Here is a 23,130-nt window from a genome sequence, read left to right on the forward strand (position 1 = left end):
GTTTAATCCCTTACACCACATTAAATAAAAATAAAATAAAGGTATTTTTAAAAACATAAATAAACTTAGGACATCAAGATTATGGGGACTCTATTCTACCCTCTGTTTACTAAACCTGCTCTCTAAAAACTCCACTACTATAAACTTAGGCAACTGCTAGTAGCCTGGAGGGAACCCTCTCCTATTTAAACCAAATAGAGAGTGAATAGTAATAATCACTAGGACTTGGAGAGTCACTAAACAAAGATTTGTTGGCAAATAGGGGAAGGGATGACCTCCTTTCTTAAGACTAAAATCTCTATTGCTTTAAGATTAGGATGGTCTGGGAGCAGTGGCACATATCTGTAATCCCAGCACCTCTGGAGACTGAGATGGGAGGATTGCAAGCTCAAAGTCAGCCTCAACAAAAGCAAGGCTCTAAGCAACTTAGTGAGATCTTGCCTCAAAATAAAATACAAAATAGGGCTGGGGATGTGGCTCAGTGGTTGAGTACTCCCTCCCCCCCAAAAAAGAAAAAGAATCAGGATGGATCTCAGATGGCTGACTGGAGCTAGTATACAAAAGAATCACACAAATTTTGACACAGTTTCTTTTTTTTTTTTTTTTAATTACACATGGAAAGTAAACCAAGTAATTTTCCTCTCTTTTTTAGGGGTGGAGGTGGGGCAGACAAGGATGGAAGAGGCAGGATAGTACATAGAGAAGAAAAAAAATACTGGTATTGCTAGATCATGGGATTATAGTAAATCAGCTTAATTTAGCATGTAAGAGGAAACTAAAATGTTCAAAGGAACGAGGCACTCCAAGGATTAAAATGAGTTTCTTTGGTTCCCAGGGACCTGTCCCTGAGCTCTCACTCCATGGTTGAGTTCCAAAGCTATTCTTTTTGGCTCACAGGGTTCTCTGTGTCACACAAAGACTCTCAATGATTTAAATTTCAGAGCCATCTGTGCCCCCCAAATGGTTAGGTAATTGTTCACATTAGACATGTAAAATTAATTCTGCCCAAATCTCTAGGCTCAAGATCAAGAAAGATCCCTCCACCCTGATAAAGCCACCTACTGCACTCAATCCAGGTTGTCCCCAGACTAACTCAGAAAATGAATAAGTCTTCTCTTCTTCTCCACTTAAAAAGGTTGTGGTGAATGCAGGCCTCAGAGGAAGTGCTTGGCCTCAGTGGGAGATGCCCAGAGACTGCAACAGGTGAAAGGTGGCCCCCAAGGCCCAGCCCGTCTCTATGTTGTTCACTTTCTTGGTGAGCTGTTGAGGAAAAAAAGTTCACATTTTCATCCCATTTTAAACCAGCAAGCATAGCACTTGGGCAGATAATATGTGCACAGAGCATTCACATGGCCAAACCAAGGCAAAATCAAGAGGCCCAGGCTCTGTAGGCTTCACAGGGAACTATTCCCCTCTGTAAAAGTTTCCCTTCAGCCAAGGCCTATTGTCCCTACATCTGCCATTCTGATTCTCAAGCACTTCTGGCTTTGGAAGTTGTTCCACCCGGCCTTCTGAAGAGTTCTTCTAGACAGGCTTCCAAACTCTTTCGCTAATCCTGAAACTAAGTATAGCATCCTCTGCTTAGTTTTCTGAAATATGTGTAGGAGTAAGAAAGAACACACCAATCTTCCCGATTCATACTATAAACTACGGTCTCTTTGTTAAGCACTAATAACAACCAACAAGGGCATTTAAGGCATTCTGGATGAGACTTTGATTCAATTAGTTCAGGGATCTTGGGTAAAATTTTAGACCTGATTTCCTCAATTACAGAATAAAGGGATTAGATAAGTAGGTTTTTGTTTGTTAAGCACTAAAGTTGGAACCTAGGGATGCGCTATCACTGAGCCACATCCCAACCTTTTTACTTTATTTTGAAACAGGATCTCACTAAATTGCCAAGGCTGACCTTAAACTTGCAATCCCCCTGTTTAGGCCTCCTGAGTCGCTGGGATTACAGGCATGTGCCACAGCTCCCAGCAAGCTTCTACTGAATAAGATGCTACAGCTACCACCAAAACCAAAGTTTGAAAAATACTGGGTTGGTATGTGTTGACCTGATGAAATCAAGTCTAGTCACTGTGCCCAAAACTGGGGAGAATAGCATTTAAATTATTGTCTAGAGGTTTAGTCTGGGACACCTGCCTGAAATTGGGAGTGCCCCACACCAAAATATTCTTCCTCTATCCTCAGCACTGGGCTGGCAGCTTAGGGACACAGATGCCAAGATGAAGCAATCTCTGGGAAAGAGAAGTGTTCACCCCGGATTTAAATTCTGCTCCTGTTGAAAGAATAGAGATGAAAAGGATGCCAACACTAAAAACAGCAGGAAATTGTTCTTGAATGACTTGGTTATTGTTGATGCTTAATCGGAGGTAAACTCAATACACACTGAGAGGCTCAGGATGGTCTCTTTTCTCTTTCCCTAACTGGTGTGAAATGCTTCCACTAATAGTAATACCAGTATTAATAAAAAAAACTTGCTATATGACACATTTTGGTTTTAACATACATTGCTTCAATTTTCACAAAAGGCCTATGAAATAGGTATTATAAGGATTATGGTGTTCTTTGTTTTTGTTTCAATTTGGTACCAAGAATATTAAACCCAAGGACACTTAACCACTGAGTCACAACACCAGCCCTTTTTATTTTTTATTTTGAGACAGGGTCTCATTAAGATGCTTAGGACCTTGCTAAATTGTTTAGGACCTTGCTAAATTGTTTAGGACCTTGCTAAATTGATGAGGCTGACTTTGAACTTGTAGTCCTCCTGTCTCAGTCTCCGAAGTCCCTGGGATTACAGGTGTGTACCACCATGCTTGGCAGGATCCTTGGGTTTTGAATGAGGAAACTTATAGTTAGAGGGGAAATAAATCATTTGTGGTCACAGAGCTAAGATTACACAGACCTAATGGACAACAGAACCCATGCCTGACCAATGCTATAGTGACTCTCCTGGCAATTAATTCTTCTGTGTTAAATTTATTTATTTGTAAAAAACAAATAACCCAATCAATAAATGGGACAAGGAACTGACCACACACTTCTCAGAAGATGATATACAATCAATCAATAAATATGTGAAAAAATGTTCAACATCTCTAGCAATTGGAGAAATGCAAATCAAAACTACTGTAGGATTTCATCTCACTCCAGTCAGAATGGAAGCTATTAAGGATACAAACAACAATAAGTGTTGGTGAGGATGTGGGGAAAAGATATACTCATACATTGCTGGTGGGACTGCTAATTGGTACAACCAATATGGAAAGCAGTATGGAGATTCCTTGGAAAACTTGGAGTGGAACCACCATATGACCCAGCTGTCCTGCTCCTCAGTTTATACCCAAAGGACTTAAAAACAGCATACTAGGGCTGGGGTTGTGCTCAATGGTAGAGCACTCCCCTAGCATGTGCGAGGCTGTGGGTTCGATCCTCAGCAATCATATAAAAATAAACAAACAAAATGAAGGTATTGTGTACAACTAAAATATATATACTTAAAAAAATCAGCATACTATAGTAACATAGCCACATCAATATTTAGAGCACCACAATTCACAATAGCTAAATTGTGGAACCAATCAGGAAGCATGCTTCCAACCTGCCCTTCAGTAGATGAATGGATAGGGAAACTGGTATATATACACAATGGAATATTATTCAGCATTAAAAGAGAATAAAATCATGGCATTTGCAGGTAAATGGATGGAGCTGGAGAATATTATGCTAAGTGAAGTAAGCCAATTCCCTAAAACCAAATGCCAAATGTTTTCTCTGATATGAGGATGCTGATCCATAATGGGGATTGGGTCGAGGAGCATGGGAAGAATGGAAGAACTTTAGACAGGACAAGGGAGAGGGAAGGGAAGGAAGGAGACAGGGGGTTAGAAAAGATAGTGAATGAAATGGACATCATTACTCCAAATACATGTATGAAGACACGAATGGTGTGACTCAGGGTACAACCAGAGACATGAAAAATTGTGCTCTGTATGTGCACTATGAATTGAAATGCATTTTGCTGTCGTATATACCAAATTAAAATAAATAAATTTCTAAAAAATTTTATTTATTTTATGTATGTATGTATTTATTTGTTATTGGGGGGATGGGGGTCCAAGGGATTGAATTCAGGGGCATTTGACCACATCCCCAGCCCTATTTTATTCTCCTTTCTTTTTTTTTTTAGGATCTTTTATTTTATTATTATTTATTTATGTGCATGCAGTGCTGAGGATCGAACTCAGAGCCTCACACATGCCAGCCAAGCATTCGACCACTGAGCCACAACTCCAGTCCCCTATTTTGTATTTCATTTAGAGATAGGGTCTCACTGAGTTGCTTAGCACCTCGCTTTTGCTAAGGCTAGCTTTGAACTTGTGATCCTCCTACTTTAGCCTCCCAAGCCACTGGGATTATAAGTGCTCGCCATTGCACCTGGCTGTGTTAAGGAATTAAATGCTGATAATTTTGATAGATATATAACAATACACAAAATTCAAATTCCTTAGAAGGAATGACTTTATGAACTCTGTATTGACACAAGAAATAGAGCAATATAAATTCATCTGGAACTGGGGAAACAGGAAGTGGCACAATGGAAGGGGTGGGAGAAAGGGCTTAGAAGACAAACTATAGTCAATTTATTTAACTTCAAAGCTCACAAAGTTGCCTTGTGAGATAGCCATATTTTTTTGTGAAATCTCTATAACAAAGTGTTTGTTACTTAAGGGCAAAGATAACATCTTTTTTTTGTATTATGAAAATTCTCCATCTTCACAACTTTATTTTTAGAATATTGCATGGAAATTGCAAACAACAAGGGTAAACTGGGGAAGAATCAAATAAATACAAATGGATGCCTCTGGTTGAGACAATTATTAATATATGAACATTGATTTACAGTATGTGTACCAAAGTGCTAAACAGTTTAGTGCACTAGATTTCATAAAATAACTTTAATAATATTCTGATTTAAAATTTAAATATTTGAACTTATTGTTACTTCAATAATTAATAGAAATATATCCAAACCATGATTCCCGCATACTCCTAATTTTACTAGAACTACCTTCTAAAAATCCAGCAACTTATCTACTTATTATAGTTAAACTTTGTTTTTAGGAACTATGATCTTTAATGAAAAAAAGCACTTTATAAAATATGAAAACTGCTAACATATTCTAGGGCAATAAGAGTGCCAGTATGTTCTTCACAAATTGAGTTAAATCAGATGTAAAATAATGAGTAAAATTCCAGAATGTTTTATATGTGTAATATGTATTATATGATAGTCTTTTATTACATATATCTTTTTAACCATTCCAACATATATTTGAACCTTCTGTCACATAAATACACATACAATTCATAATTTTAGTAAACCACCTACTATTCTATCCAATAGATATATTAGTAGGCACTGACACACTACCTTCTGAATTGTATGTGATCTAATAATATTCCCTGAAATTCAGAGTTTAAAAATCCCATCATCTGCAAATAATACAGCTTTTCTCTTTTTTCATCTTAATATATTTTTCTGTAGATAACATCTTAATCATCTTGGTAACCATAGCTCAATCATGGTACAGAAGGTAAGAAAATAAATGGGGTGGAAAAAACTCCTAAGATATATTTGAAAATAGAGAAATACTACAGATAAGACAGAACCTGCATTTGCTGAAATCAATAAAGAGGAAGACAAAGAGGAACCTAGAGGCTTACATAAAATATATATGACACACTACATATGCATGAGGCATTCAATATTGATGAGGTCTTAATTTGTCACTCAGAGGTGACATCTTTCTGATCCTTCATATCTTCTGCCAAATAAAACCTACTAATGGATGAGCTAATGCAACTGGCCTGGCATATCTGCTCCTGGGTTCTTCAAATAGAGCAAATTTGTGTGACAGCCACAGGCACCCTCAGGCCTTTGTTCCCTTGATCAAACTTCAGCTGAAGTTCTTGTAATCACTTCTTCAGTAGCAGAGAGAGGTCATATGAATCCAAATCAAGAAACCTAGGATTCAGGGCTGCAGTTTCAGCTCAGTGGTAGAGCAGCTGCCTAGAATGTGTGAGGCACTGGGTTTGATCCTCAGCACCACATAAAAATAAATAAATAAGATAAAGGTACTGTGTCCATCTACAACTTAAAAAAAAAAAACCCTAGGATTCAGGAAGCATGCTTCCAACCTGCTTGCATCTATTAGTGTGGTTCATCTCTTCCATCTCTTTCTTTTTGCCCATCTCTGATTCAATAAACTATGACCTTGGGCATCTTCATTTGGGCTGTAAGTCTCTCTGTTCTGTATCCTCTGAGATGACCTGCCTGATAATATATACCCATCAAGGTAATTTATGATAATATAAATTATTTTTTTCAGCTATGTAAGTAACTGTTTATTAGACAAAATTGTTAGCAGCAGAAAAGCAGGTCACAGTCATTTGGTAAACTCAGTACAATCTCGTTTTTGTTCCTCCTGATGATGCTTCAACCACACCTTCCACAGAATGTTCTCTTTATGAAGAACAACAACATCCTGAAGGCATAACTAAGAGTCACCAGGCCCACTGATCATCCAAGGGCAACTCCAGGCCTAACTCTAACCCTGAGCACCCTTCTGAAAGGCAGAGGATGTACAGTTCCCTGGATCTTATGCCTTGATCACAAGAGAGGGGAATACTTCACACAGTTCACATATGTTGAATACCATGATTTCAAGGACCAGCCAGTTTCTGGCATCCGCAGTAGAAAGCTTTAAGGGCAACCTGAAGAGGTCCCAAAGTGCACAGAGGGGCCGCTGGGGTGTGTGGCCTTTCTGATTAAATGCCCGCTGAGCACCCCTAGATCAGTAACATAACTGGATTTAAATAACAGATTTGTGTTTAATAACAATTAGATTTTTAAAAAGAATAGCAATGATAGAACAATCTCTACAAAGGCAAGAATTTTTGTTTGGTTCACTGCTGTGTCTAAAATGCTGCGGGCCAATGATGAGGGCTCTGTAGGATGAATAGATGTCACACTGACTTGGCAGAAGTATTTAAGTAAGTTACAAGCATTAGAAAAGCAAATGTTTTAGACACAAACATACCTAATACAATAATTTTTTGAAAAAGAAAATAGGCTTGAAACACTCCTATTTGAGGGCATGCAAGTAGGCTTTCCACTATCCGATACCACCTCCTTTGTTACCGTTGACCTGCTGACCACAATGCAGCATTTCAAAGGTGATGAAAAGACTCTTTAAGAACTAAGCATGTGTAGAGCCAATAGATTGTGGACTCTATTTTCTGTACAGCTTGTGCTAGTTATAGCCTCTGCACAATCCAAGAACACTAGAGTCCTTCTCTCGCTTCTGAATAACTTTGGAATATTCAACTACCTCACCTCACCTAGTTACACACCACATTATGTGACTGAATTAATCCCAGACCAACCCTTACAACAGTAAAGACATTACTGTATTCTCTAACTATAATATGCTAAGCTTTGAAGTACAAATACTTCTACACCAGCCCCTATAAAGACATTAGGCATTTGAAAAAAGTTTAAATGTGAAACACTGCATTTTGTTTTAAGAACTTGGCTATGAATGAGACCATTACTCATTTAGTAGTAACCCCAAATAAGTTAAAAAAATATGTAAAAATAAAGGACGGTCCCTTAGGGACTTGAAATTCTGCAGTAGCACAATCCCATTTTCTTTATTCAAGAAGACTGTAGTGACTTTCATAATTCACTCCAGAATACAGTGGTCAATATAAATTATTCATCAAGGTAATTTATGATAATATATATACATCAAGGTAATTTCCCACATTCATGGTGACTAGCACAGTGAACAAAAATACTTCCATTTATAGTTATTCTGATTACTAAATAAGTTCATGACTCCTTCTCCTAACCCACAAAAGATGACTGTTATAAATGGGGATATAACTAATGTCTACTCAAAGTGTTGTTATGAAAGTTAAATGAGAAAATGTACCTGAAATATCACAGAATCCGGCACTTGGAGGACATGCATAGGATGCTATTGATTTGGAATCATTATGTTATTAATATTATTGCTTTCATCTGTCTGTAAACAGGAATGAGTAAAAGAAAGGAATTCTTCTCCAGATAATCTAATCTAGTCCATCAAATCATGTATGAGCTACCTCAAAACCTTTTTTTTTTTTTTTTTTTGGCAACAAAAGATGATGACTGTTACAGGATTCCAGGACCCTCTGCCTCTTACCTGTAAGAGGGTGCTATCTGCAAAGCCAAAGCCATCTTTTAGCAGGGCAGTGATGTAGGTGAGATCCATGCATAGGAAAGGACTACCTGAGGTGAAGTTCTCCAAGTTATCACACACTGAAAGTGAAAGAGAATGAACAGTGGAGTTCAAGTCTGCAACTATAGCTTCTTAACAACTTGCACACTTCTGGTATAAAATCTTGTCTACTCGTATTTACCAAATTTCTTTCTTTATCTGCCAAATTTCTCTTTTTGGGTAAAGAAAGGGGTTGGGTTCTGGGGACTGAACCCAGGGCCTTCATGCTAGGCAAGTACTTTACCACTGAGCTGTACCTGCAGGCCCCTATTCGTCAAATTTCTATGGCCCATTTTGGGGGCTTAGTTTTAAGTCCCTATCTATAATTAATGCTGAGGTCTCCAAAAGACAGGCAAATACTATTTAAGATCCATTCTGCTTCCAACCATCTTGGTAGACAGGCACTTTGGAGACAACAGATAAGATCATTTGTATTTTAGACTGTTTCTCTTAAGGAAGCCCCTGTGGCTATTTCACATGTGATTTGGTGCTCAGCATTTCCTTAACACTGATAATACAATTTCAATTAAAAAACAATAAGGAAAAAATGAAGATGTTCTCTTCTTTCACCATTTCCCTAAAGCCTCTTGCTTTCCTGTATTCTTGCACAGTCTTATGTTACCCAATGCTTTTAAGTCTAGCACAGACTGAAGGCCGAATTTAACAGAAGCTGAACTGCTGAGGCCGGCCCTCTGAGCGGATTTCTGAAGTGAGGAGGTGCTTCAGGTCACATGAGGTCATCAGAGTTGGCAGGCACACAGACGGCTGGATGTCAAGGGCTTATTTATACTCACCTTCCCTGGCTTTTCTTTCAAAGTCTTCAACTTTTAAAACACCCCCCTTTTCATAATCTAAAATGAAATAGAGCATAGCTGGTGTCAAAAACTCTTCAAGGAAACAAGGAAATTTATCCTAGTGCTATTTATAATAATGAAAAACTAGAAATAAAATTTCCAACTTAGGGACTGGGATGAACAAACATGACATATCTATATAATACAAATCTACGGACCTTCTTATTTATATTTATAGTTAATATGTGTTATCTATTTTATGTTACATGTATTTAACCTCAATTAAAAAGCAGGATTATATAAAACAGGAAATTAATTCATATCTCTGAGTCCATGACAGATCACATACCTATACTCTCACTGTTAATCATTAGTATAACTTTTGTGATAAGGAAAAAAAAGTAATCCTAAAGGAGCCAGAGGAAATTGGATGGTTTCACAGGTGATTATTTGTGACCTTTTTGTCAAATTGTACACTATAAACTTATGTGTATTTATCAAATGTTAACTATACCTCAATAAAGATGTAAAAAAGTAGCTGGGCATGGTGGCGAAAGTGTGTAATCCCAGCATCTTGGGAGGCTAAGGCAGGAGGATCACAAGTTCAAAGTCAGTCTCAGCAAAAGTGAGTCACTAAGCAACTCAGTGAGACCCTGTCTCTAAATAAAATACAAAATAGTAGCCCCTCCAAAGTAAGATTTCACCTACAGTTGTTCAGGTCATCTTTTAGGTCCCAAATCACAAGTCATATTCACCCTCCCACTTGAATGGCTGGTGCACTGAAGAAGAGCTGCAAAATCACCCACAACCTCTTCAAATGCTTCTCTCCTTGACCTTCCCCATCACAGGCCTGCCTTCTTTCCCTTCTCAATTGACACCTGGGGTGAACTCACCAATCATGTGTGTTTCAACGGCTCGGTCATAATAGTAAGAGAAAGCATAGAAGGAGCTTCCTCGGATCTCCTCTGGCTGGTGAAGCTTTCCTTGCACCACCCTCAGCACTTCATTGTGGCAGGGCTCAAAGCCCATCTCCCCTGCCAGGACAAAAGTGCAAGTGGTGAGTGACAACAAAGATGGGAAAGAGGTCACTCTCTAAGGCAAGCTTCTGGAGCTAATGGAGAAATGCAGGGGAATGGAGGAGAAGGCTAAAGCTCAGAACAAAAGGTTTAATTAAAAACAGAGATGGGGCAAACTTCTGCAACCTCTATGCTGTTTCTCCATGGCAGCTCCCTTCCCTAAGCTGTGTTCACCAACCACAGCCAAAGCTGACCTCACACAGCTGCCTATCAATGTGTATTGTGGTCTTTGTGAGCCAATATCCAGAGGGCTCACCTGCTTCCTTCACTGGAAACCAGTCTTTTCTCCCTAATTTTAAGGTCTATGTCTTTTAAAATATCTAAGATGAATCATTCTTCCTATCATCTTAAACATGAGTTTTACTATGATTTCAACAGGCAAATATTAACTGAACCTGAAACAGGGTTTCACAATACTGCATCAAACTCAGGCTATGCCCAGCAATTTGGGAAGCTAAGACAAGAGACTTGCAAGTTCTAGATAACTTAGTGAGACCCTGTCTCAAAATAAAAGATAAAAAGGCTGGGGATGGGGCTGAGGTTGTAGTTCAGTGGTAGAGCTCTTGCTTAGCACATGTGAGATACTGGGTTTGATCCTCGGCACCACATGTAAATAAATAAAATAAAAATATTATGTCCATCTACAACTAAAAATATTTTTTTAAAAAGCCTGGGGATGTAACTCAGTGGTAGAGCACCCCTGGTTTCAATCTTCAGTACCAAACAAAACAAAACAAAACAAAACAATCCTAGACCATGAACAGGCTTCTAATAGATCTGTGGTACTCAGCCAAGGAAAGAGACCAGGACACAGAGTGACAACTGTCGTATTTGCTGTCCCTTCACATTAGTTCTTGGAGACATTCCAAGATCTTTGGAATGAGTGCCTGAAACATGATAAGTTTTTCTTGAGCTCTGAAAAAAGTTTCCCATGGGACTTTTCCAGAACTTCTACTATAAAGGTCATTTTAGTCATTTACCTTCTCGGTTGCCACCATACTGGTATTTCACACCCCCAAAGATCCATTCTGCTTCCAACCATCTTGGTAGACAGGCACTTCGGAAAGTGTGTCCATCAATCCCTGAAAGAAATCAAACACAAACAGGCCAGTATGTGAGAGGGAGGGAGGGAGGCAAGCAAGGAACCCATAAAGCTGAATGGAATCATCCAGGAGTCAGGCCTTTAAATCTTATGAAATTAGTTCCTTGATTGCATCGCTATGACAGCATACTTCTTTTTTCTTTCTTTCTTTCTTTTTTTTAGTTCTAGGGATTCTTTACCACTGAGCTGTATCCTCAGCCCTTTTTATTTTTTATTTTGAAACAGGGTCTCATTAAGTTGCTTAGGGCCTCACTAAGTAGCTGACACTGGCCTTGAACTCATGATATTCCTCCTGCCTCAGCCTCCTGAGTCACTGAGATTAGAGGTGTGCACCACGGTGACCTGCCTATGACAGCAATTTTTAACACAGCGTTCATACACAGGCTTTGTAGAGTTGGTGAAACCCCAGAAACTAGAGGCAAATTTTCGTGCAAATGAATGAACATTTGGCAGGAGTTGATAGCTTTGACCATCTCAAAGAAATCCAAAACACCCAATAAAGTAAGTTCCCTCCTTTCTACAACGCAGAAAAATACTGTGCCACCCTTTTTTTTACTGTAGCCAGAGACTTAAATTAAATACACTTAAAGATGTTTGATAACTCTGAAATGTTATAAAATCTCCATTCCAATAACAGCTTATGATAAATCAGGCATCCTACAAAATGCAGTAAATGTGAAATCACGTTAAAAGGCAAGAACAGGACACAGGAAAGTCAGCTAACTTGCTCCAAAACACAAACCAGGACCGCACTCAGTTCTGCCTAACTCCAACTGACAGAACAGTCATTACCCCATATAAGTAGACATACATCATCCTAAAAATGGTTAATGATGCATATCATAGAATCTGAACTTACAAAACAGACCAGGAACTTGCTATTATTATGTCCATTTTGTACCACATGTGCTTCCCAAATCAACATAGGTCTTACCTCCAAGAATTGTTGCCAAAGATAAGAAGAGGAGAACTGAGTACTAGCATTGAGCTCATCACCCCCACCCAGCACAGGTACCCAGACAAACCTTCTGTTTGCAGGGCTCCCAGGGTTGCTAGTCTTGCAGCTTTCAATCCAAATCCCAAGTAACTGTAAAATACAGGATTGACCAATTTCATGTTGGGCCTGAAGTTCTCCAGCCCAAAGCTGCCTCCTTCAAAAGGAATATGGGTTCTTTGCCTCCCTTTGGAGAGATAAAAACCTTGTTCTGTCTCTATGACTTAGTTCATTGTCAACAAGAGGAAATTTCTGCACAATCTGGATCAAAATAAGAACCTCCTACTGTTATCATTCTAAGACCAGAGTGATATTCCTAAAGTCCCACCCTGGGAACCATTCCCACAAAAGCCCTCATTATCTTAGCTCCTCACCCCAACTAGGGATGTGGAGTGGATTCTAAACATCTGAAGGCCAGCTCAAAGGAGTTAGTACTGAGCTTTATCTGAGCTTTTTCCATGTGACCTCCCTCCCAAGATACTGTGGGAAGTGTACTGGGGATCTAACCCAAGGGTGCTTTATCACTGAGGTACATCCCCAGCTCTTTTTATTTTGTATTTTGAGACAGGGTCTTGCTCAATTGCTTAGGGTCTTGCTAAGTTACCAAGGTTGGCCTTGAACTTGCAATTCTCCTGCCTCAGCCTCTCAGCCTCCCAAATCACTAGGATTTCAGGTGTGTACCACCACACTCAGCAAGAAATGTTTGACTTTTACATCACATATTTTTGAGGACAAGAATGGAGAAGCCTCATAGGTCCCTTGGGTTTTGGTAAATGGCTGGGGTTTCAATTGGTAGGTCTTAGGGAACTGGCAAAAAAATTATAATCCTGTTCAGATGTAGTAACAGACGTGAGAATACTTTGAAAAATTAGGAGAATCATACAACGTGAAATATTATCTTCCCTGCCCCCTCCTCACCTATGTGTATAGAGCTTATAAGTGCTGTTAAACATCTCAAAGGAAGTGAGGTAGCCCTTAGGGGTTTGTTCCAGGGTTTTCTGCAAATCAGAAAAAGCAAAAAGACTGTTCAGGATCTACAATTATCTGAAGATCTTATTACCACCATCCCTGTCCCTCCCTGCAAAAATCAGAAATGGAGACAGTGCGCTAATTTCACAAAGTTTGAGGAATCAAAGGGACTCATGAACAGTGAGAGGGCCAGGGGAAGTTCACCCAGTCATGAGTTGACTCTACTCAGTCTGTTCATGACAGAACTGCTATCTGAAAGTTGGGCTCCAGTTTCTTGGCCCATGGTATGCCTGCCAAGTGTGTTGCTCACCAGACCTTCATGCAAATGACTCACCTCAAACTGTGGCAGAAACGTGATTTGGGTGGAGGCCCCTCCCAGGTCCAGAGTCCCCACTGTCTCCTGGCTGTGGCCATGTAGCTGACCTGTCAATGAGAAACAGCTCTGAATACCCTCCACACCTTAGGAAACACAACACTCGTCTGCCTGTAAATTCTCTCTTGTTCTTGTTGTATATTGAAAATATTCCATAAATAATCCAAAGCTCCCTGGTCCCAAAAGTTGCAGGTAAATGTCAACTCAAGAGGAAATTTTGTTGCAGCTGAGGCCTTAAAGGCTGGTTATAAACATTAAGTTCTTGTCTTCCCTGAATCACCGTCTTTTTTTGTTTTTGTTTTATTTTGTTTTTTAGAACAATACAGAAAGAGGGAAAGGGATTTTGATTCTCCTGACCATGCCTATGAAAACCAGTTAAAGTTTTTGGTTTGGGTTTTGTTTTTTTTTTTTTTTCTTCTTTTTTGCAGTGCTGGGAAACAAACCCAGAGCCTTGTACGTGCTAGGTAAGCACTCTCCCACTGAGCCATGTCCCTGGCCCCCAGTTAAAGTCTTAAGATATACTTGAGGATATATTTACCTGTTAGGAAATTCACAGTAACCCAAGCCAATATGCCTAAAACAGAGAAATACAAGGATTACATTCCAGAGCATTCTTTTCCCTTTCCTGGTGCCACCTTTGTTCTTTCCTGTAAATTCTGTGGGAGAGCACATGTTCCCTCTTTTAAAACCTGTCCTTCCATTCTTCCCTGCTTATTTGTTTCGATTACTTAGTTCTTTTTTCCTAACTGCTCAATCTCTGTTCTTAGTTCTTGAATCAGAGCTTTCACTGACCCCGCCTCTCTCCCCTGAGAACATATTTTACCACCTCTCCTACCTTCATAGGATCCATCCATGATGCTAACACTGTCATCTGGGACCAGGAAAGGTGACTTCTTGAAGATCTCCTCCACCTTAGGAAAAAAGGGGGAAAATCTGGGTTCTCTGAGACATTAAAACAGATTTCCACATTTTTTTTTGGGCTGTGTTCTATAAGGCTTATTTTTCCTAGATGAAAGAAACCTGAAAAGGAACTTGACAAGCCATGACCAGCTTCCTACAAAAACAAACACAGGGATTTCTGACTTTAAAGATAATTTCAAACAAACCATCTAAATTTATGGATGAACTGAACTGAGAGAAGGAAATATATCTGATCCTGACAACTCAATCAGGATCCTGCAATTCTGTTAAAAACCTATGGTTAAGGGCTGGGGCTGAGGCTCAGTGGTAGAGTGCCTGCCTCACATGTGTGAGGCACTGGGTTCGATCCTCAGCACCTTCATAAATAAATAAAGATTTGGAAAAAAAAAGTCTAAAAAATAAACAAAAACCCCTGTAGTTAAGCTGGGCACAGTGGCACACGCCTGTAAATGCAGCGGCTCGGGAGGCTGAGGCAAAAGGATCATGAGTTCAAAGTCAGCCTCAGCAACTTAGTGAAGCCCTAAGCAACTCAGTGAGACCCTGTCTCTAACAAAATACAAATTAGGGCTGGGGATATGGCTCAGTGGTTAAGCACCCCCTGAGTTTAATCCCCAGTACCAAAAAAAAAAGAAAAAGAAAAAAAAAAACCCATGGTTAAATTCTACCTGGACACTCACTAGAAGCTGGGAGGAGCTTTTCCCAGTTCATTCTTAGATGAGCTGATGGACCTCGCACAGAAAAGGAGTTTCCATGCTTTCTGCCATCTCTGTTGGATTCTGGCACATGGTTGGACCCTTTAGAGTCTTCGGGGGAACCCCAGACCTAGACTCCTATTTTAGAAAATGATTCTCCACAAATACAGGCTAATGATATGTGGATTATGGCTTATTTTTATGATTCTTATGGGGGGAAAAAGATTCTCCAAATAGAAATAGGAAGAACTCAATCTGTGTATGGGGTGAAGGTGGGAGTTCATAACCCACTTGAATCAAAGTGTCGAATATGATATGTCAAGAAATTTGTAATGTTTTGAACAACCCACAATAAAAAATTAAAAAAAAAAAAAAAAGAAAGAAATAGGAAGAACTCTAATCTGTTTGTTGTTCTCACTTCTAATAGGATGAAACACATCAAGTAATGACCTCTGGATCCTGTTTCAACCAGGAAAAGCCAGTTAAGTGACCTGTAAGTAAACTTTTAAGGAGAAGATAGATAAGCAAATAGGAATAAATACAGAAAGAGAGTTCCTGCTCTTTACTTCACTCCTCTCCTCTGCACCACAGTATTCTCAACATAGCAGCCAGAATGATGCTTTTAATATTGGAAATCAGAACATTTTCCTAAACCTTCTGATGGCTTCCTTCTTTTTAGGAAAAAAGTCAAACTCTTTATATTGGCCTTTGAGAGCACTATGACAAACTCCCCCACCTCTGATCTCACTTCTACTTGGCTCTCATCACTCAGCTCCCTCCAGCCTTGCTCACCTCCTGGATACTGTTCCTGAACATGGCCAGTATGTTCCTGCCTTAGCCTTTTTGCAGCTGCTCTTCTTTTGAGCCTGAAATATTCCCACAAATGTTTTGTATAACTGTTTCTCTATTCCCCTCAGGCCTCTGATCAAATGAATCTTACCAGAAAGGTCTCTTCTGCCTGCTCTAATTAAAATAGCACCTCCCCCTACCACCAGCATTCCCTACCCACCTTACCCTGCTTTATTTTTCTTGTAGCAACTACAGTTATATGAAATACTTTGAACAACGTTATTTTATTTTGTTTCCCTGAAACTAGAATGTGAATGAGCTCCATGAGGTGAGGACAGGGACTGATTGTCTTTTTTGTTTCCTGCTGTTCCTATCCCCAGTAACTTCATCAACACCTAGTCTGCGCTTAGCCCTCATAAATTGAATGAATGAATGAATAAGGAATTGGGATTCAGGATTCTCACAGACATGCTAGGCTGCTTGTACTTCAATAAGGAACTTAAGCCCTCTGTGCTGATAGTCAAAGGACTTAGAAGAATGAGCACAATTCTAATACAAAATCTTTTATTGCTGTGATTTTTATGGGATTCTGCCTACAAATAGTCTTTACTTCTCATAATTTTATAAATATTCTTTACAACATGAAATTTAAATATTATGTTTATTGTACAACTGTACAATAAAATTTAAAATATTGAGTTTAACAAAATTCTAATTTTTCTTTTTTGTTTTTGTTTGTTTTTGGTGTTGGGGACTGAACCCAGGGGCACTTTACCACTAAGCAACTATCCCCAGTACTTTTTATTTCTTATTTTGAGACAGAGTCTCTCTAAGTTGTTGCTGGGGCTGGCCTTGAAGTTGCCATTCTCCTGCCTCAGACACTGGGATTACAGGCATGGGCCACTACACCCAACCATACTTAATTTTTTTTATCTGAAACAATGCTTTTTTGAAGCCAGCCTTCTTGCCTTCCTCTCTTCCTCCCTCCCTCCCTCCCTCCCTTCCTTCCTTCCTTCCTTCCACCCACTAGGAATTGAAGCCAGGGGTGCTTTATCACTGACCCATATCCCCAGTCCTTTTTATTTTTTATTTTGAGATACTTGGTCTTACTAAGTTGCTTACTTGCTGAAGCTGAACTTGAACTTGCAATTCTCCTGCCTCAACCTCCCAAGTCACTGGGATTACAGGCATGTGATACCACACCTGGTGAAAAATCTTTCAAATTGGGGTGGGGATGTGGCTTTGTGGTAGAGTGCTTGCTTAGCATGTGTGAGGCCCTAGGTTCCATCCCTGGCACTGCCAATAAATAAATAAATACGTAAATTGAAATCTTTTAAACTTTAAAATTCCATGATTCTTCTAAAAACTTTATCTTGATTAAAAAAAAGCCAGATATACAAAAAAAGAATTTAAACACTATTATTCCATTTATATGAAATATAAGCAAAATTTATCTGAAGAGATGAACACATCAGTGGTTCAGTGGTTGCCTGGTTTTAGGGGCAGGGGAAACTGACTAAAGGGTCACAAGAAAATTGCAATATTTGTCAAAACTCATTTAAATGTATGCCAAAAATGAATATATTCATTTGTTCACATAAATATATATGTTCAAATACTCACATAAATTTATCTCAATAAAGTTGATTAAAGACCATTTCCATGATCCTGCTTTTAAAAAGTTAGAACAATTATCATAGACAGGAGGTAGTATTCATTTTTCAGAAGAAGCTCCATAAATTCAAAAGTTGTAGTTACAAATGTATGTAGCTGAAGCTTGTCTCCCCATCTGATGCCCTCCACCATGTCCTGATCCAGCAGGAAAGTCCCTACAAGATGCCAAGCTTTTAGAACCATGAACTTAATAAACTTCCTTCCTTCCCTTTGTTTTGTTTCTTTTTTCTTTTCTTTTTTTTTTTTTTTTCGGTACCAGAGATTGAACCCAGAACCCAGAGGCACTTTAATCATTGAGCCACATCATTAGACTTTTAAATTTCTTTTACTTTAGATAGCGTCTCATTAAGTTACTAAGGACTCAAAAAATAAAAAATAATAAATAAAAGTTACTAAGGACTCACTCAGTTACTGAGGCTGGCTTTGAACTCGAGATCCTCCTGCCTCAGCATCCTGAGCTGCAGGATTATAGGCATATACCACCACACCTGGCTAAAGCTCTTTTCTGTTTCAAAAAAAAAGAAGGGGTGGCTGGGGTTTTGGCTCAGAGGTAGAATGCTCACCTAGCATATGTGAAGCACTGGGTTCGATCCTCAGCACCACATAAAAATAAAATAAAGATATTGTGGGCTGGGGCTGTGGCTCAAGCGGTAGCGCGCTTGCCTGGCATGCGTGCGGCCCGGGTTCAAATCTCAGCACCACATACAGGGATGTTGTGTCTGCCAAAAACTAAAAAATAAAAATATTGGGAAACTCTCTTAAAAAAAAAAAAAAAAAAAAAAAAAGATATTGTGTCCTCCTATAACTAAAAAATAAATATTTTTTAAAGGCATATAACTAGCTACAAGAGCTGAGTCACCACAGTGCTTTAGCAATGGTGGAATACTAAAAGTTGCAGTTACACTCCAAAGGTCTAAGCCCTCAAAAAGAAAATATTCATATACAGAAAAACACAGAATTATCCAAGATGCAGATTTCAAAAAAATTACCTCAAAGAGCAGAGCCTGGGCTTTCTGTTCTGGCAGTAAGCGCAGTCCTGCTGTTGCCTTCAGGACCACTGGGGTCCTTTTCCAGTGACTTTGGGGAATTGAGTCTTTGGCCACCTCTAAGAGTTCTTCAACAGTCTCAGCACCCTTTGAAAGAGACAACCCATATATCCAATTAACAGTCCATTTAGAGCATTGGTCTACTCCTTCATGCTTTGGGGGAATATTAGGAATGATATGGCAGAGGGCTCCTCTCTGAACTGCAGAAACAGAAACCCAGAGAAGTGGAATACTTTGAAGGAGTATCCATTTTATTTTGACAGTCATAATAAAAATTATTCTTTTATGGTGTGTTCTTTTATAGTGTGTTTGTATAGCACCAGGGATTGAATCCACAGCCTTGCACATTCTAGGCAAGTACTCCGCCACTGAACTACATTCCTAGTCCTTTTAAATTTTTTAAATTTTGAGACAGGGTCTCACTAAACCATATTGGCCTCGGACTTATGATGCTCCTGCCTTAGCCTCCCAAAGTGGTTGCTATTGCATGTGTGCACTACCACACCCAGCTATAGTGTGGTCATTTTAGTGGATTGTTATTTTATGTGTCAATAAATTAGGTTTAGTTTGGCTCATGCCTATAATACCAGCTACTCAGAAGGCAGGAGAATTACAAGTTCAAGGCAGCCTGGGCAACTTCAGAGAACCTGTCTTAAAAATGAGTAAAGAAAATAAAAAATTTTAAAAAAAGAAAGAAAGATAGATAGATTTTTTAAAAAGGCGTCTTCTGTTTCAGATAAAAAATTTAAGTATGGTTGGGTGCAGTGGCCCATGCCTATAATCCCAGTGACTCAAGAACCTGAGGCAGGAAAATGGCAACTTCAAGGCCAGCCCCAGCAACTTAGTGAGACCCTGTCTTACTAAGTCTTAGAGAGACTCTGGCTCAAGATTAAAAATAAAAAGGACTGGGGATAATAGCTTTGTGGTAAAGTTCCCCAGTCCCCAACACCAAAAATAAAATGAAAATTAAAAAATTAAGTTTAAGCCAGAAAGTCAGATATAGTATTGGGAACTCAAGAGTTGGGAGTCAGAAGACACTTGCTAGCCCATGACCTAATATGGGTCACTTGGCCTTCATGAGGTTTGGTTTCCTCAGATGTAAGATAGGAAATACACCTTACACCACCACTAAACTGGTGTGCACTTTAGATGAGGCACAGTCAGTGTGGCTGCCATACAAATACTAGCTATAGCTGTCATCATGCTATGATTGATAAGTGTTTCCCTGTGTGAATTTATTCAGGTAATACACTGTATTTTTATTAGCAAACACAACACAATTATCTTTTCTAAATATCAAATCAGTTTCTGATAATGCAGTTGCTTTCAATGGTTCCCAGTCTTCTAGTACATTTGCAGTTTCATGTGCTACTGAACTGAGAAAATACATCCTGTCCATTCTTCAAGCGCAAACCATTTTTTCATCAGGTTTTCCCTTGGTTAATGATTATTCCATGACACTAGACAATAAATACCTTTACCTCTAATACCAAGTTCAACAGTCTACCTTGTTTTGTTATATCAGTGTGGCCTCAGACATACTGGGTATAGTATATTGGGGTGCTCAAATATGAAATACAGCTACTAGTCACCATAAACTATCCTCTACTACCAAAGATTTTAGTCATCAAGGGTGGTTGATTAATTCTCAGGAACAAGCATGGTTCCATCCTATATCAGAGCCCTCTGAAATAGAATTCACTGGGTCTCCATCCTTCAATTGCCATGTTTATGCCTCATACCCTAGAGAACTTCATGCGTATCTTCTTCACTGACATTAAATAATTTTTCAGTTAATGGCTTTAACTCAAAACCTTACATAGTAAATACAAAAAGCACAATCTCTTAAAAGTTGTCATCTATCCTGAACAAGCACAACTTATTTTCTAGCCTCCTTCCACCCAGCCCTGGTGAGCCTGGAGTACACAATTACTGTTATCCAGGAGACTTACTAAGGAGAGAAATTGATTTCACACATGACCTCAATATCATTAACAAACAACATGAGATATTTAACAGCAGTGATGTGGTAAAGTTATCCAGGCACTGAGAATATAAATATCAATCATAAGAAACTTACCTGCTTAGGTTGATCTACAAAAGCAGAAAGTCCTGGCTTCACAGAATCAAAGATTTCCCCTTCCAGAACTGGAAGCTGTCCTGTTTTGTCCACAGAACAAAACAGAAGAGATGATTACCAAAAGTTAAGTGCTTCAGCTACAAGGCTCTGTAAGTTGTCATGTAAGAGTAGATTTACCTATTCTTTCCCTAGACTATCCCAAATGATACCACTTGTGAGGAATGTCTTTCAGAAGTTTTTGAAATGGGAAACAGAAGGCATCAGACAACCTTCAGAGTCTGTCATTTCTCTGGTGGATATCTAGCTCCTATTCCTTTCACCAGGCTCTTTTTTGGGGGAACTCAAGAGTTGGAGTCAGAAGACACTTGCTAGCCCATGACCTGATATAACTTTATTTTATTTATTTTTTTATGGGTGCTGAGGATCAAACCGGTGCCTCATACACACTAGGCAAGTGTTCTACCACTGAACCACAAACCCAGCCCCTTTCACCAGGCTCTTCAGGATAATAATAATAAAACAATTCAGGGCTGGGGATATCTCAGTTGGTAGAGTGTTTGCCTCCATGCACAAGGCCCTGCTGGGTTCAATTACCAGCACCACCACCACCAAAAAAAAAAAAACACTAACAATTCAGAAAAAGTTAATTTTCAGGGTCCCCTCAGCCCCATCTTCAAGGATGAATACAAGGATAATAAAACTCATGTGATTCTCTCCCCAAGATCACTCCCAATATTCTCACTATTCTAGAATCCTAGAGTATTAATCAACTTTGCATAAAAGAAAGGACAAGTTATAGCTGTATTTCTTGGACATATGGGTTTCAGAGTTCAGGCAGCCCAGGTCTCTTAATTTCACATTGAATAAAAATGTGTTCAGTTAAAGACCGAAGTGTTCTCTGAAGAAAGACACTGACTATTCACACCACACACTCTCAGCACATTTGTTTTTGGAAGGAGGTGCTAAAGGGTGGATTCATAGACTGGTGAGGGTCCCAGTTGCACTTACCTGGTATTTTCTGCACAAAGGTATAAACATGAATCCGAGTTCCAGTGCTTCCTGCATCAAACATAATTCCATACAAGGTGCTGGCACTGACATTTATCGGACACATGGAAGACAGGAAGACACCCTCAAACCAAGTCTGCTGATCTCTATGGAAGATACTGCTACAAACACAGGATACCACCAGCATGAAAAAGACTGTGCCCCAGGAAGTGGCCATACTCTATCCAAGGTGTGGTGACCTGAAGTTTGATTGTGGAAGGAGTGCTGCTTACAATCCTGTAGTGGCTTATAGGACAAAGATTCACAAGGTTAGTTCAATTGGTTTTTTTGGTTAACCTGTAAGAGAAGAAACACCATAATAGAAATCCTGCCCTTGTCCCCAAGGTGTTCCTTCTCTATTTCTAATAACAAGTACAACAAGCTAAACCAGGGTAATACAGGCTCTTAGCACTTTTTCTGAAGGGTATCTTGTTCCAAAAGGAAACTAGGGTTTAAAATACATTTTCCTAAGCTTTGCTTTTAATTACAGAGTGGTTCTCACGTGCTCAAATGTTCTTTCTGCCCTCCTGCTCCTACGGGTGAGTCTAATTTTCTTTTTTGTGTGTTTTGACCATTTTGTCTTTAGATCACAAACTAACATTCCTCTCTCCTCCTTCTTTCTTTTCCTCCCTTTCCTCTTTTTGACTGATAGATAAGCTTAATTCAATTTATGAAATAAAGTTACAAAGAATATAAACATCAATCATAAGAAACTTACCTACTTAGGTTGATCTACCTAAAAAGGGCCTATGGTGTTGGGGGGTGTTCATGGCCTTAAAAAAGGCACTTTTGGGCCTGATAGAGAATACTTGTAATCCCAGCAAGTACTGAGACTGAGGTTGAGACAGAATTGCAAGTTCAAACCCAACCTAGACAATTTAGTAAGACTTTTTCAAATAAAAATTTTTAAAACGTTAGGAATGTAGCTCAGTGGTAAAACACCACTGGGTTCAATGCCCAGTACCATTAAAAAAAATAGGATTACGCCACTGAGCTATTAATTATAATCAATAATATTGCTAGTGGCTTGCAAATACATATTTGCTAGGAGCGGGCGCAGTACTGGGGGATCAACCCAGGGCCTCACAAATGCTGGGCAAGTACTCTACAACTGAGCTATATCCATATATCCCCATCCTTTTTATTTTGAGACAGGGCCTTGCAAGATTGCCCAGGCTGGTCTCAAACCTGTGATTCTTCTGCCTCAGTCTCCCAAATGATTGGGATTACAGGCATATAC

The 23,130-nt window shown here is 39.2% G+C and overlaps 1 protein-coding gene across 1 annotated transcript in view; it reads right to left on the reverse strand.

Annotated features, from left to right (window-relative positions):
* Positions 1-659: 659 nt before the first annotated feature.
* Positions 660-23,130, reverse strand: part of Entpd5 (ectonucleoside triphosphate diphosphohydrolase 5 (inactive)) — a 39,846-nt gene continuing 17,375 nt past the window's right edge. Inside the window, 14 exon segments of the mRNA XM_048798979.1 lie at positions 660-1,219; positions 1,222-1,260; positions 8,259-8,374; positions 9,128-9,184; positions 10,021-10,161; positions 11,184-11,285; positions 12,331-12,392; positions 13,218-13,297; positions 13,603-13,691; positions 14,180-14,215; positions 14,477-14,552; positions 18,707-18,850; positions 20,844-20,923; positions 21,852-22,136. Of these exon segments, the coding sequence (XP_048654936.1) occupies positions 1,094-1,219; positions 1,222-1,260; positions 8,259-8,374; positions 9,128-9,184; positions 10,021-10,161; positions 11,184-11,285; positions 12,331-12,392; positions 13,218-13,297; positions 13,603-13,691; positions 14,180-14,215; positions 14,477-14,552; positions 18,707-18,850; positions 20,844-20,923; positions 21,852-22,068 (1,365 nt within the window). The 5' untranslated portion in view covers positions 22,069-22,136 and the 3' untranslated portion in view covers positions 660-1,093.

The sequence above is a fragment of the Marmota marmota genome, unplaced genomic scaffold (assembly GCF_001458135.2).
Source record: "Marmota marmota marmota unplaced genomic scaffold, marMar, whole genome shotgun sequence".
Classification (NCBI taxonomy): Eukaryota; Metazoa; Chordata; class Mammalia; order Rodentia; family Sciuridae; genus Marmota; species Marmota marmota.